This window comes from Nerophis lumbriciformis, linkage group LG19 (genome assembly GCF_033978685.3).
Source record: "Nerophis lumbriciformis linkage group LG19, RoL_Nlum_v2.1, whole genome shotgun sequence".
NCBI lineage: Eukaryota > Metazoa > Chordata > Actinopteri > Syngnathiformes > Syngnathidae > Nerophis > Nerophis lumbriciformis.
This window is the reverse complement of record NC_084566.2, coordinates 28,383,175-28,400,232: the sequence shown is the minus strand read 5'-3', so window position 1 is coordinate 28,400,232 and position 17,058 is coordinate 28,383,175. Positions and strand designations below refer to the sequence as shown.

The window sequence follows — 17,058 nt, the reverse complement described above, 5'->3', positions numbered from 1 at the left end:
GTGGTGATATCCTTTACACACTGATGTCGCTTGTTGATGCAGTACAGCCTGAGGGATCGAAGGTCACAGGCTTAGCTGCTTACGTGCAGTGATTTTTCCAGATTCTCTGAACCCTTTGATGATATTACGGACCGTAGATGGTGAAATCCCTAAATTCCTTGCAACAGCTGGTTGAGAAAGGTTTTTCTTAAACTGTTCAACAATTTGCTTACGCATTTGTTGACAAAGTGGTGACCCTTGCCCCATCCTTGTTTGTGAATGACAGAGCATTTCATGGAATCTACTTTTATACCCAATCATGGCACCCACCTGTTCCCAATTAGCCTGTTCACCTGTGGGATGTTCCAAATAAGTGTTTGATGAGCATTCCTCAACTTTATCAGTATTTATTGCCACCTTTCCCAACTTCTTTCTCACATGTTGCTGGCATCAAATTCTAAAGTTAATGATTATTTGCAAAAAAAAAATTTTTTTTATCAGTTTGAACATCAAATATGTTGTCTTTGTAGCATATTCAACTGAATATGGGTTGAAAATTATTTGCAAATCATTGTATTCCGTTTATATTTAAATCCAACACAATTTCCCAACTCATATGGAAACGGGGTTTGTACTTAGATTTCAGTTTTTGCAGTGTACAAACCGAACAAAAAAAAAGTAATATACACCTCACGGGATGATACAAAACAAAACCAGACAAAAAAATAAGTAAAATAATAAATATAAAGCAAAATATAAACACTTACAATTACATCCATATGATCTTATTGTCTGAAGTGCCGTGATTTTACCAGTCCGGCCCACTTGAGAGTGGATTTTTCTCCATGTGGCCCCCGATCTAAAAATGAGTTAGACACCCCTGCTCTAGAAAATAAACTTGGATCTACATTAGAGTAGTCAGTGTGCAGCTTGTGCTAGCTAATGAAAATGAGGCACTGCACAAATATTAGTGTGTAAATAGTTGGCAACACAAGGCGTAGCAAGATATATGACCCATGTTGGAATTCATCTTTCCCTCAATGAACCGCAGCTCCCCCAGCACTCGTGCAGTCTCAGCTCCGAGCTTGACTGACAAGTTGCAATTATTGCCATTTTGTGTTGATATTTACACAATAATAATTGTGTACATTAGCATGAGCATTTTTTGTTTTTGCTGTTCCACAGTTTTCCCCGCCCTCTCATCTCTCACCTGACAGGTGGGGAGTGTTGTGAGCCGCGTAGGGATTGGCGGACATCGTGGATCCGCAAGTGGAGCTCAGCAGCGGGCCGCTGACAACGAAGGCGTGGGGACTGGCGCCGCTTGGCCGGAGCAGAGCGTCTTTCAAGGGGCTGACGGCGTTGAAGCGCACCACCGACAGACAGCCGCTGAAGCCCAGGGAGGCCAAGCGGACCAAGTCTGGATCCACGTCTCCCGGATCTGAGCGAGACGGCGGGAGTCGAGACCTTCAGTATACCCAGAGCGTCTACACGTGACACATGCTGACACATGATAAACGCTGATGAGGCAGGAGCCTAAAAGCTCCTCTCAGCACAACCCCCCTCCCCTCCTTCCATTAGTGGCCCTGATAGATGACGGGGTCGACAGGAGGTGACAGAAAATCCACTTTCTCGCCACTTTCTGCTGTCGATCTGATGGCTTGCGTGCTGACAGAGCTGCGTTAAACACTACATTTACACCTGCGCCACACAGGGATGTTGTTCCAGGGACTTCCACACGAGCAAATAACCTCTCAGGCTTTCTAACCGGCACTGCAAAACAGAGTAAAGTTACAGGGGCCGCACTGCAAAAAGTCAGTGTTCAAAAACAAGAAAAAAAAAAATACAAAAATTAGGGGTATTTTATTTGAATTAAGCAAAATGATCTGCCAATATAACAAGAAAATTTGGCTTGTCAAGACTTTCCAAAACAAGTCCAATTAGCTAACCTCAATGAACCCAAAAATACCTTAAAGGGGAACATTATCACCAGACCTATGTAAGCGTCAATATATACCTTGATGTTGCAGAAAAAAGACCATATATTTTTTTAACCGATTTCCGAACTTTAAATGGGTGAATTTTGGCGAATTAAACGCCTTTCTAATATTCGCTCTTGGAGCGATGACATCACAACGTGACGTCACATCGGGAAGCAATCCGCCATTTTCTCACTTTCGTCGGTGTGTTGTCGGAGGGTGTAACAACACGAACAGGGACGGATTCAAGTTGCACCAGTGGCCCAAAGATGCGAAAGTGGCAAGAAATTGGACGAAATTTGTTCAAAATACGAGGCTGTGGGGAAAGCCGACGAAATGGTCAGTCGTTTGTTCCGCACACTTTACCGACGAAAGCTATGCTACGACAGAGATGGCAAGAATGTGTGGATATCCTGCCACACTCAAAGCAGATGCTGACATCAACTCCAAAACTGGACAGATCAGCTTTCAGGAAAAGAGAGCGGATGAGGGTATGTCTACAGAATATATTAATTGATGAAAACTTTATTCATTACTCGCGGTTTTACGTAAATAATTATACATAAACTGTGTTTACCAATAATTTAGCTTAAAAACATTTATTTTTTTCAATCATTCGAGTACATTCGGGTAGTCTTGTGTAATGCAGTATTTTGTGTCTATTTAGGTATGGTTAACCTGAGTGCTGACATCGTGGAAAAATATATGTTCTTAGCGCGCCTGAAATGGGCTGTCTGCACTCTCAAAGTGCATGTTGTTGCCAAATGTATTTCATATGCTGTAAACCTAGTTCATAGTTGTTAGTTTCCTTTAATGCCAAACAAACACATACCAATCGTTGGTTAGAAGGCGATCGCCGAATTCGTCCTCGCTTTCTCCCGTGTCGCTGGCTGTCGTGTCGTTTTCGTCGGTTTCGCTTGCATACGGTTCAAACCGATATGGCTCAATAGCTTCAGTTTCTTCTTCAATTTCGTTTTTGCTACCTGCCTCCACACTACAACCATCCGTTTCAATACATGCGTAATCTGTTGAATCGCTTAATCCGAGTCTGAATCCGAGCTAATGTCGCTATACCTTGCTGTTCTATGCGCCATGTTTGTTTGTATTGGCATCACTGTGTGACGTCACAGGAAAATGGACGGGTGTTTATAACGATGGTTAAAATCAGGCACTTTGAAGCTTTTTTTAGGGATATTGCGTGATGGGTAACATTTTGAAAAAAACTTCGAAAAATAAAATAAGCCACTGGGAACTGATTTTTAATGGTTTTAACCCTTCTGAAATTGTGATAATGTTCCCCTTTAACCCTTGTGTAATGTTCATATTGTTGTTACTCAGCCAGCGTTTGTGGGTCTGATGGACCCGTTGCATTTTGTGGCTTTTAATGCCTCACAATCAAACACTTTTATGTTAAAATACTGAACAGATGTTTATTGGGATAAGGTAAACATCTGTTCAGTATCTTAACATAAATGTGTTTGATTGTGAGGCATTAAAAGCCACAAAATGCAACGGGTCCATCAGACCCACAAACGCTGGCTGAGTAACAACAATATGAACGTTGCACGGAAAATTTCTCTTCCAGTTTCTGCATCCCACAGGGATTCTTTCTTTTGTGTTTCTGCACCTGCGGTTCCCACACAAGGTTGCAACATTGTTTGTCAACACTGTTTGCTCTCATTTTCTTGCACATTTGACCCTCTGATGTTCTGTGTACCTACCTCTTTTCCTGAAGGAATCAATAAAGTACTATCTATCTATTTCTGTCCTCCTCCTGTCTAGGCCTGCTGTGTGTGTGTGTGTGTGTGTGTGGTACACAGAACATCAATTTCCACACTTCTATTAGCCCAGTGGACCCGGACATCTTATATGTCATAGAAATGTGTAGGGGGGGGGGTGTATGGTGTGTGTGTGACAGGATGTAAATTTAGTTACTAGCAGAATACAGTGATAGTAAGTAGCAAAGTAAGCTCTTGAGTTGTATTACTATGCCATTTTATATTCGCAACTTAAAAATGTTTATTGTTAATGACAACAGTAAAGCACCGTTATTTGTAGAATATGGGGCTAATGTTATTGTAATGCCAGCATTAATAAGAGCCATTGTAGTACTGGACGGCTCCAGCAGGGGGCATGTTGTGCTGGGAGCTATACTAGAGGACACCTGACTTCCTGCTTGCAGTCAATACAGACGTGAGCAGAACAAAGTTGTGTCCTCCTATCTGTATACTCAAACATCTCCCTTCTCAGGTACAAGTGTCTTTATGTAAATAGTTTTACCCCCGAATGTATCTTTATAGAGTTTAAACATGTTTGAAAGAGTATATTTTTATATGTGTCTTTTCAGTCGACAAGGCTTTATACATGACCAAGCTAATGCTAAAGCTAATAGCACTGCCGATGACGAAGCAGATGCTAACTGCATCAACAGTGTTAAATATATAGAAAGGTACTGTGCGTAGTTAATTATTAATCTGTGTATATTGCTGATGAAATGTGTATTTACTACAGTTTCTGGAACTAATTCAGTGTAGTTTGTTTAATCTTAAGGAATGATAAGTGACTTTTGTTACTAAAACAATATAGACTTACTATAGTGGGTGAACCTCTGTGTTTACTTGTTGAGACATCTTCAAATACTGTTACACTAAGGTAAAGTCTATTAGTGCAAAGAACAGAAAAACCTACTCGATTATTTGAATGTAAAATCCGTATGATAATACTGGAGTGCATTTTATGTTTGTTACAATTAGGGATGTCCCGATCCGATTTTTGGATCGGATCGGCCGCCGATATTTGCCAAAAAATGCGTATCGGCAAGGCATGGGAAAATGCCGATCCAGATCCAGTTTAAAAAAACTCCGGTCCGTGTTTTCCAACGCACTGATTTAAATAATACATTCCACTTTTCTGCTGCTCCGTAATTTCCGTTCCGCATTTTCCAGCACACCTTCAACACATCCACAGGTCTGTGGAATCTCACGCAGTTGCTTTTAGCTGCTGGCATTACACGACAGGCTCTTCTCACTCTTTCCTGTGTCTCCCTCTCACAGACAGCGAGCGCACCTTCTTACGCACGTCACACGTCACATACTGTCACGTCACATACGTATACGTCCTCTCCCAACAGAGAGGTAGCAGCATGGCTAACGTTAGCTGTGATGCTAGCGCAGCCGCTAAGGTGCGCGCCTGCTCAAACGTCCTCTGCGCACGGCAAATCTATGCCACGCACAAAATCAAATAAAAAAATAAGCGCATAACAATTTTCGACACACGGACACGACAGAGAAAACCGTTTTCGTCATCATTGTTCAAATATTGTAAGGTCTGTCGAGACGCTTATCTCCATTCGGTGCCACACGTCCACACCATCAAAATGCTGAGGCAAAAATTTCCAGATCAACACCGTCTGAAAAAATTTGTGATCTATTTAGTTGTGATTTCCTTCTCTGCATGAAAGTTTAAAAGTAGCATATATTAATGCAGTATGAAGAAGAATGTTTTAATGTAGACATGCAAGCCTTGAAAGAAAATTTTGAAAATCAAGACTACATTTCCTGCAAATGGATGCATTTCTATCCTATATTTTAACTTTAGATTTATTCTCATATCAAACTCTTTTGGCTGTCTTTTTGACACTTACATCCGGCGCCCCCCTCCACACCCTGGATTATAAATAATGTAAATAATTCAATGTGATTATCTTGTGTGATGACTGTATTATGATGATAGTATATATCTGATAGTATATATCTGTATCATGAATCAATTTAAGTGGACCCCGACTTAAACAAGTTGAAAAACTTATTCGGGTGTTACCATTTAGTGGTCAATTGTACGGAATATGTACTTCACTGTGCAACCTACTAATAAAAGTCTCAATCAATCAATCAAAACACATAGAATCATCATACTGCTGTGATTATATGCATCAAGTGTTCATTCAAGGCTAAGGCAAAATATCGAGATATATATTGTGTATCGCAATATGGCCTTAAAATATCGCAATATTAAAAAAAAGGCCATATCGCCCAGCCCTAGTTTCAATGATGCCATTTCTGTTTGTCATGTATAATTTTGTCTATTTTGTGTTTATCCTTGAATAAACAGGTCAGTTTCTTGTTACCAACCATTGTGTATTATTCAAACTCCCCTAATTCAGCTGGCTAGTTGTTATCAAGAGTACTAAAACCCTTTTCAACATGATTCTGACAACTAAGTAGGCTAAATAACTTTAAACTTGAATACATGCTCGGATAGGCCAGTATCGGTCAGTATCGGTATCGGATCGGAAGTGCAAAAACAATATCGGTATCGGATCGGAAGTGCAAAAACCTGGATTGGGACATCCCTAGTTACAATACTGTGTACTTGTACATGTTTGGTGTTTGATTTGTTGGCAGTCAATACAGACGTGAGCAGAACGAAGTTGTGTCCTCGTATCTGTATACTCAAACATCTCCCTTCTCAGGGCGATTACATGTGCTCATTAAATATGTATTCTGATATATGTTCTTCACAGAAAATGGAGCCAAAGTCAGTGAGTCTCAGTTTGAGAAATTAATTCATTGTATTATTTTTCTTTTAATAAAAAATTTAAACGGGTGCCACAGACCCGAACACCACACAAGGGTTAAAATAAGTATATTCTCACCAATAACAAGTGCACTTTTCTTGGTAGAAAAAAAAAAAAAATGTTGAAAAATATTCTTAAGTTAAGTAAATGCTAGTGCCATTATCTTGACATAATGATATGAGCTTGGCATTATATTTGTTGAATCCAGCAAATTTATACTAAAAACTAATTTATTGTTCTTAATGGAAAGGCAACAAGGCAACCGCTTGTTACTCTCGGGGTTTCCTAGCCGCTCAGGTAAATCATATGGTCTAAAAATGCATTTTTCCATCGATAACATGACATCATCGCGCCAAGTGCGTGCTCTTTCTGTCAATTAGTGCGCATATATACAGCCCGGCCCCCGGCCAAAATGTTTTTAATTGTAAATTTGAGGAATTTATCTGAATGTGCATGAACTATTTCTGTTCAAAATTGTTAGATATGTCAAATGTTAAATGTTTAAATATTAACTGTCAGTTTACTACTATACTACTATATGAGTACGTATTTTCTATTATTTCATTGAAAATAAAACAGCAAAGTCAATTTGGCCGTCATCTATTTTAATTATGAGACACAATTGTCTGTTTCATGCTTGAAGTAAGAAATTATTACTTTAAAAAAGTAGTTTTATACTTGTGAGTGTTGATGACACAGCTTTGCAACAGTTGATATTCTAGTTTCAAGCATTTTTAACTCAATATAGGTCATCAAATCTCAGCAAAAAGCTGTAATATCTTACTGAGATAATGTAACCACAGTTACAAATGCAAAACAGACTTCATGATCTCCGGTTTGCTTTACTCACCATTTATTCTGCCCAGCAACAGCGCCTTGACGCCGTTAAATTCTCCATCAGAAGTCAGGTTGAAGTCTTCTCTGGCGTTTTGGTCGACCTGAAATAAAAACCCCATTACATAATATTTATTTCATCTCACACGTTAAGAACACTTAATAAGATTCTCAGAGAAGAAGTTAAAAAAAAAGACTTTTTTTCTCTCTTATGGGCAAGTTTTGGTCTGAACGTTTGATCGTGGGAATGCAGAGGTGGGCGAATGCAGAGGTGGAATTTGAAGCTCAGGTGAAAAGAATTCAATCATCTGGAGTGAAGTTCTCCACCGCAGATTTTTTTTTAATGAGGGCCAAAGAGGGAAAGAAAAAGCAGACGTTGGAAAAACTTGGCTGTTTAACAACAGAGAATCAAAATAAGTTTTATGAAAAGAAATGTCGACTTTTTGCTTTCATAACGTGTTGCTTGACTATATTATCTATATTTTATGCCCTCTAATAAACCATGCCATCTCAAACTGGGACTGACCCACTTTAGATATACTTTAATCACATTTATTTCACTTGGTAATTATTCATACTAACATTTCTGTAGCTTAAATTATGATAAGCAGTTAAAAAAGAAAAAAAAAAGCTCAGCTTTGGTTTATAACCGACAAAGCAAATTGTAATATTTCTAATGTGTGACCAAATTTCATTTGGTATTCAGAATATGCTGAGACAAAAAAAAAAAAAAGTAAGCGGGTGGACTTTTTTGGTCTTTTTTTTAAATAAAGTAGATCCCCGCTTAAATCCCCAAAATCAACTACCGTATTTTTCGGACTATAAGTCGCAGTTTTTTTCATAGTATGGCCGGGGGTGCGACTTATACTCAGGAGCGACTTATGTGTGAAATTATTAACACATTAGCGTAAAATATCAAATAATATTATTTAGCTCATTCACGTAAGAGACTAGACGTATAAGATTTCATGGGATTTAGCGATTAGGAGTGACAGATTGTTTGGTAAACGTATAGCATGTTCTATATGTTATAGTTATTTGAATGACTCTTACCATAATATGTTACGTTAACATACCAGGCACGTTCTCAGTTGGTTATTTATGCCTCGTATAACGTACACTTATTCAGCCTGTTGTTCACTATTCTTTATTTATTTAAAATTGCCTTTAAAATGTCTATTCTTGGTGTTGGCTTTTATCAAATACATTTCCCCCAAAAATGCGACTAATACTCCAGTGCGACTTATATATGCTATTTTCCTTCTTTATTATGCATTTTCGGCCGGTGCGACTTATACTCCAGAGCGACTTATACTCCGAAAAATACGGGTATCTTTTTGCTGCTTTAAATTGCTACCACTTTTTCTAAAATGGTAATTCAAATACAAAATAATTTGATGGCACTATCTGCAGAGGGGAAAGATGCGGCTATGAATCCAGCAGAATGCTGTGTCACAAGTCATTCACTGTCACAATCTACTGTAAGAGGCATGTGGTGGGGTCCAGGACAGGGCTCTTTAACATTTTCCAGGCAAAGGACCCCCAAACTGACGGAGAGAAGGAGCTTGGACCCCCTCCTTATATATCTTGTATGAAATTATGATTTCGTTTTACAATGATTCCGTATTTCCCTTCATTGAAAATGATCCACTCGACAGATAAAATAACCAAACGGTAAGATACAAAGACTCAAGTCAACGTAACATCATCTTTTTATCTAGAGTTTCATGCAGCGTTGGTTGAATGCACGATGCGCACCCTGAACTCCATTGTCTTATGTTTTTAATTATTTTATTGTGTTGTTTTCCATCTTAATTATCTCTCAATGTTATGCTTTTATCAGACCCGAACTCTTGTATATATAGCATGCGTTTTAAATGTATCTTGGCTATTTGGAATCCAATGAGTATAAAAAACAAAACAAAAAGTTGAAAGTTGAACTTTTGGATGCGTTTTCAGCCATCTTGAATCTAAAATGTGATGTGGTATACTCTCCCTCCACCACCAGTTGGCAGTATAATGTCCTCTTAAAAGGAAAATCAGGGTCTTGTAGAGAAAAATCATGTATTGTGGTCTACACAATCAAAAATGTGATGTCCACATATGTGGACGCTACGTCCTTGGAGGTTAAATGATGTTTGTATTGTATGTCATTGTTTTGTATTACATTGTTTTTGGAAACAAAAATAAAAACTAAACAACAACATAATGGTAACAACGACAACATGCACGAACGTAATTGCCTTAAGTCAGGTTGACAGGAAGTAACATAGTCTTTGTGGATGCGTGGACCTGTCATGTCTTCCAGGACCGATCGTGTAGTGACAAGCGCTAATCGATAGCTATCTTAAATGCTAACATTAATATAAAATACTTATTCATGTTACATGTTATTTTTTCATATTAAATAATGTTAATATTTTTTTAAGTCTTGGGACTTCCCGGGGGTTGTAGTTTGGGGACCCCTGATTTATATTGCACATAACATTTTACATTTCACAGTAGAGAAGGGTTAATCACTTTGCAATGCAGTCTGCTGAAAATAATGGAAAGTGCCACTCTATATAGCAACTGACGCTGAGGTCGGGCTGTATATATATATATATATATATATATATATTCATGTAAATATATATATATATATACAGTGGGGCAAAAAAGTATTTAGTCAGCCACCGATTGTGCAAGTTCTCCCACTTAAAATGATGACAGATGTCTGTAATTTTCATCATAGGTACACTTCAACTGTGAGAGACAGAATGTGAAAAAAAAAATCCGGGAATTCACATTGTAGGATTTTTAAATAATTTATTTGTAAATTATGGTGGAAAATAAGTATTTGGTCAATAACAAAAATTCAACTCAATACTTTGTAATATAACCTTTGTTGGCAATAACAGAGGTCAAACGATTACTATAGGTCTTTACCAGGTTTGCACACACAGTAGCTGGTATTTTGGCCCATTCCTCCATGCAGATCTTCTCGAGAGCAGTGATGTTTTGGGGCTGTCGCCCAGCAACACGGACTTTCAACTCCCTCCACAGATTTTCTGTGGGGTTGAGGTCTGGAGACTGGCTAGGCCACTCCAGGACTTTCAAATGCTTCTTACGGAGCCACTCCTTCGTTGCCCGGGCGGTGTGTTTGGGATCATTGTCATGCTGGAAGACCCAGCCACGTTTCATCTTCAAAGCTCTCACTGATGGAAGGAGGTTTTGGCTCAAAATCTCACGATACATGGCCCCATTCATTCTTTCCTTAACACGGATCAGTCGGCCTGTCCCCTTAGCAGAAAAACAGCCCCAAAGCATGATGTTTCCACCCCCATGCTTCACAGTAGGTATGGTGTTCTTGGGATGCAACTCAGTATTCTTCTTCCTCCAAACACGACGAGTTGAGTTTATACCAAAAAGTTCTATTTTGGTTTCATCTGACCACATGACATTCTCCCAATCCTCTGCTGTATCATCCATGTGCTCTCTGGCAAACTTCAGACGGGCCTGGACATGCACTGGCTTAAGCAGGGGGACACGTCTGGCACTGCAGGATTTGATTCCCTGTCGGCGTAGTGTGTTACTGATGGTAACCTTTGTTACTTTGGTCTCAGCTCTCTGCAGGTCATTCACCAGGTCCCCCCATGTGGTTCTGGGATTTTTGCTCACCGTTCTCATGATCATTTTGACCCCACGGGATGAGATCTTACGTGGAGCCCCAGATCGAGGGAGATTATCAGTGGTCTTGTATGTCTTCCATTTTCTGATAATTGCTCCCACAGTTGATTTTTTCACACCAAGCTGCTTGCCTATTGTAGATTCACTCTTCACAGTCTGGTGCAGGTCTGCAATTCTTTTCCTGGTGTCCTTCGACAGCTCTTTGGTCTTGGCCATAGTGGAGTTTGGAGTCTGACTGTTTGAGGTTGTGGACAAGTGTCTTTTATACAGATAACGAGTTCAAATAGGTGCCATTAATACAGGTAACGAGTGGAAGACAGAAGAGCTTCTTAAAGAAGAAGTTACAGGTCTGTGAGAGCCAGAGATCTTCCTTGTTTGAAGTGACCAAATACTTATTTTCCACCATAATTTACAAATAAATTCTTTAAAAATCCTACAATGTGAATTCCTGGATTTTTTTTTCACATTCTGTCTCTCACAGTTGAAATGTACCTATGATGAAAATTACAGACCTCTGTCATCATTTTAAGTGGGAGAACTTGCACAATCGGTGGCTGATTAAATACTTTTTTGCCCCACTGTATATATATATATATATATATATATATATATATATATATATACATATATATATATATACACAGTACATATACATATATATATATATATACACATACACATACACATACACATATATATATATATATATATATATATACACATATATATATATATATACATATATATATATATATATATATATATATATATATATATATATTTATATAGGGAAACATATAAGGGTTAGGGTTAGGGTTACTAATGTCAGAGTTTGTAGGACGCGAACCCCAAGATGCAGAGAAGGCGGAAGGCGTTATACGGGAAAATATGATTTAATGTTCGAAATAAAGTAAAAACACAAACTAGGAACAGGCAAAATGGAAACAGGAACCAGAAAACAGAAAAACTGGAAATAGCAAACGGCTAACAGGATCTGGCTAACAGGAAAACAAGAAGCTAGGAGAAACCAACCGTAAATAGCTATAAGGAACAGCTTACCGCTATGACGACAGCGACAAGGACAGGTAGACACTACAATGACATCGGCAATGACAATCAGGTAGTGATGACAATGATCCAGCAGTGACTGGAGGGTAGGGCAGGTATAAATAGCAGCTGGCTGATTGACACCAGGTGTGGCCAGGTGCCAATCAGCCACAGCTGAGGGGACACAGCACTCAGGGAGACAAGTAGGAAATAAAGACAAAATAAAAGTGCTGGACAGAAAACTAAGACAAACTCAGAGAAAAAACTAAAACACAGTCAAACTGTCAGGAACAAGCCTGACAGTAGCCCCCCTTCCTATAACGGATACCAGACGTTCTAGAACCCCCCCCCCCCCCCGCCCCAAAAAAGTCCAAAGTCACGGGAGGGTGGAGGGAGGACAAGGAGGTGGGCCACCAGGCTAAGTGTCCCCGCAACCAGCGGGGAAGAGTTAGGTGGCGACGGCGAGTTGAACGCCGCCGCAATTGGCGAGGCGGCTCGTCCGCCGGTGTGGGAGAACCCACCGGAGACGATGGTGGCGCCCTCTGCTGGCCCACCGGAGAAGATGGCGGTGGCACCCTCTGCTGGCCCACCGGAGAAGATGGCGGTGGCGCCCTCTGCTGGCCCACCGGGGAGGATGGCGGTGGCGCCCTCTGCTGGCCCACCGGAGAAGAGGATGGTGGCGCCCTCTGCTGCTGGCCCACCGGAGAAGAGGATGGTGGCGCCCTCTGCTGCTGGCCCACCGGAGAAGAGGATGGTGGCGCCCTCTGCTGCTGGCCCACCGGAGAAGAGGATGGTGGCGCCCTCTGCTGCTGGCCCACCGGAGAAGAGGATGGTGGCGCCCTCTGCTGCTGGCCCACCGGAGAAGAGGATGGTGGCGCCCTCTGCTGCTGGCCCACCGGAGAGGAGGATGGTGGCGCCCTCTGCTGCTGGCCCACCGGAGAGGAGGATGGTGGCGCCCTCTGCTGCTGGCCCACCGGAGAGGAGGATGGTGGCGCCGTCTGCTGCTGGCCCACCGGAGAGGAGGATGGTGGCGCCGTCTGCTGCTGGCCCACCGGAGAGGAGGATGGTGGCGCCGTCTGCTGCTGGCCCACCGGACAGGATGGTGGTGCCGTTGGTTGTAGACCCACCGGAGTGCATGGTGGCGTCTGCCGGCCCACCGGACTGCATGGTGGCGTCTGCCGGCCCACCGGACTGCATGGTGGCGTCTGCCGGCCCACCGGACTGCATGGTGGCGTCTGCCGGCCCACCGGACTGCATGGTGGCGTCTGCCGGCCCACCGGACTGCATGGTGGCGTCTGCCGGCCCACCGGAGTGCATGGTGGCGTCTGCCGGCCCACCGGAGTGCATGGTGGCGCCGTAGGTTGCAGACCCACCGGAGATGATGGTGGCGTCTGCCGGCCCACCGGAAATGATGGTGGCGTTTGTTGCAGACCCACCTGAGATGATGGCGTTGTCTTTTGCAGACCCACTGGGGCGAGAAGTAGCTGTGCCTCCCTAGCTGCACAGCCACTCATAGCCCCCCCCTCAAGGGACGGATCCCAGACATCACCAGATAGGCCCACAGACGACAGGGGTGGGTGGGAGAGGGCTTGGAATGAGGCCGAACTTTTCTTTAATTCATCCATTAATTCCAAAGCCTTGTTCATCCTCTCCGCCATGGACATGTCTGCGAGGTTCGAATTTGGCTGGATCATTATGTCAGAGTTTGTAGGACGCGAACCCCAAGATGCAGAGAAGGCGGAAGGCGTTATACGGGAAAACATGATTTAATGTTCGAAATAAAGTAAAAACACAAACTAGGAACAGGCAAAATGGAAACAGGAACCAGAAAACAGAAAAACTGGAAATAGCAAACGGCTAACAGGATCTGGCTAACAGGAAAACAAGAAGCTAGGAGAAACCAACCGTAAATAGCTATAAGGAACAGCTTACCGCTATGACGACAGCGACAAGGACAGGTAGACACTACAATGACATCGGCAATGACAATCAGGTAGTGATGACAATGATCCAGCAGTGACTGGAGGGTAGGGCAGGTATAAATAGCAGCTGGCTGATTGACACCAGGTGTGGCCAGGTGCCAATCAGCCACAGCTGAGGGGACACAGCACTCAGGGAGACAAGTAGGAAATAAAGACAAAATAAAAGTGCTGGACAGAAAACTAAGACAAACTCAGAGAAAAAACTAAAACACAGTCAAACTGTCAGGAACAAGCCTGACAACTAATAAGCAATACTTCTAATTAACTAATTTGTTAATAGCTTACTGGTTGTATAATAAGGCCATGCAGAATAAGGCATTAATAAGTACTTAGAAATGACTAATTAAGAGCCAATATGTTACTAATTTGCATGTTAATAAGCAACTAATTAATGGTGAATATGTGTTCCCCATACTAAAGTGTTACCATATATACATATATATATATATATATATATATATATATATATATATATATATATATATATATATTCTTCACGCACTAATTGACTGACACTGTGGCGCAAGCGCGAAGATGTCACGTTATCGATGGGAAAATGCATTTTTAGACAATATGATTTGCCTGAGCGACTAGGAGACACTGAGTAACAAGCGGTCAAAAATGGATTAGAAAGGACAGATTAAAAAAATAATAATAATTTGGGATTTCCCACGGGCCGGATTTTGGACGTAGTTTGGGGACCCCTAGTCTACAGTATATTTCATGCCATGATGTCAAAACACACTTTATCCTAAGGGAGTCCCAAAACGATTGTTACGTTCCACGTGGTTTGTTTGTGTTTCTTCCCCTATTGTTTCTCCAGGTCACTCTCATTCACTGCCTCTGCTGCCAATCAACCGGTTCCTGCTCCCAGCTGCTCCTCATTTCACCTGTTAATCAGCCAGCCAATCCCGGGCCACCATTCATCCTCCCTGCTTAAAACCACCTGCTCACCACTGGATCAGGTTGGGTTTTGTTGTTCTACCATGCTGTGTGGGAGTCTTGATAGACTCTACTTGATTTTGCTATTGTCAGATCTACTTTGTCTTTGTACCCATTTTTGTTAAGCTATTTGCTTAACTTGTGCCACACTTTTTTATTTTTTGTCCGTGTTTTCTAAGTATCTGTATAGTGTGCAGCCTAGTCTTGGACAGCCTGTATACACTACACACCTACGACTTGCTTGTGTATAGGGACACCAGGCTTAGTGGTGGCTATCACCCTTGTAGGTTTTGGACTCCCTCTTTGTCTCAAGTAGTTAGGTAGGTTTTTGGTTCATGCTAATTAAATAGCTTTAGTTGGTAAGCTTACCTTTCTTTGTCAGAGGGGTCTTTTGGTATGTTTTGTTCATTCCTTGGACAGCACCTGTATTCCTGAGCTAGACTAATGTTGTCTTGTCATGTCCATGGTTAACTTTCAATAACACTAGTTTTGTTTTCAATTCTTGGCTTTGTTGTCTTTAATATACACCTCATTTAGTTTATACACTTTTATGTTGCATTCTCCTATGATCCCTAGACCCAGAGCCAACGATACTGATACATATAAAATGTCTGATATTAATCTCTCATACAGGCAGCACTGCTGCGTGTTTACTCGTGCTAAGTTGGACAGCCAGTTCAACTCTAATAGTCCAATAATATTTTGGTCAGGTCATTTACACAAAGGAGCTTGTAGCTACACAACAGCTAAGCACACCATAGCACACAAGCTAGACATACATAAGTGTCCTGATTGAACAATATTGCAGTCCAAATCAGCACATTTGTCCATATAAACAAGTATCAAATAATTATAGTTGCATATAACTTACACAGACAGTCTCCAAGGCAGAAGCATAATAGAACATATCCAGTAACAAACATGTCTGCATCATTCAACTTACTGCCTCTTGAATTTAACTTAATTATTGTGGCCAATAGTTGTTACAAAAAAAACCAAATACCTCTCCACTTTAACGTAAAGACAGCATAAGTCCATTCCAGATGGTTAAAAATAAATACATTAGTGTTATTCATGCCTACCATTGTTATCTGTTTGACTAATATTTGATAAAACCTTCATATTGTATCAAATTAATATTTGTACAGGCCGGGGGTCTGCAACTTGCGGCTCTTTAGTGCCACCTAAGTGGCTCCTTGGAGCTTTTTCAAAAATGTATAAAAATAGAAAAAGATGGGGGGGGAAATATATTTTTGTTTTCATAGGGTTTCTGTAGGAGGACAACATGACACAAACCTCCCTAGTTGTTAGAAATCCCACTCTTTATATTAAACATGTTGATCACTGATGAGAGTATTTGGCGAGCACCATTTTGTCCTACTAATTTTGGCGGTTATTGAAGTCACCGTAGTTTGTTTACATGTATAAATTTCTTCAACGATGCCAGAGAATGACTCTCCTTCTTTGTCTCATTTTGTCCACCAATCTTTTTATGCTGTGTGTGAATGCACAAAGGTGAACTTTGTTGATGTTTGTTTACTTGTGTGGCGTGCTAATCAAGCATATTTGATCAGTACATGACGATGCTAACATGCTATTTAGGCTAGCTTTATGTACAGATTGCATCATTATGCTTCATTTGTAGGTATATTTGAGCTCATTTAATTTTCTATGTCCTCTGTGTATTTAATTTATATCTGCGTGTCTCATGACACATTGGCTGCATTTCAGATAGTTATTTGTGGGCCATATTGTTCCAGACCACAGGAAACGTTACCCAGCTTGCATAGATTGTTATAAATCCATTAAAAGAAGACATTGTGCCACTTCCTTTTAACTTGGACACACACATCTATACCTTTTGGCCATTCTAAGCCAGTAATTTAGAGTTGTTCTCTCACCCTCTGAGAAGCCGCGTTTTACTGTTTTCCAATGTAACAAATGGGTAGAATAAATATTACATTTCAACATTTCTGTCAAAATTGAAATGTAATATTTACATTTCAACATTTCTGTCATCCAATGGGCTCACCACCCATAGCAGGGGCCATAG

General features: G+C 41.0%; 1 protein-coding gene across 1 annotated transcript in view; it reads right to left on the bottom strand.

Moving 5' to 3' along the window:
• The window catches only part of LOC133618568 (contactin-associated protein-like 4), a 274,944-nt gene that overhangs the window by 10,886 nt on the left and 247,000 nt on the right, over positions 1–17,058 (bottom strand). The window contains exons 22-23 of the mRNA XM_061979051.1: positions 7,382–7,469; positions 1,190–1,417 (exon numbers count right to left, since the gene is read on the bottom strand). Coding sequence (XP_061835035.1) covers positions 1,190–1,417; positions 7,382–7,469 — 316 coding nt within the window. The remainder of the gene's footprint in view (positions 1–1,189; positions 1,418–7,381; positions 7,470–17,058) is intronic.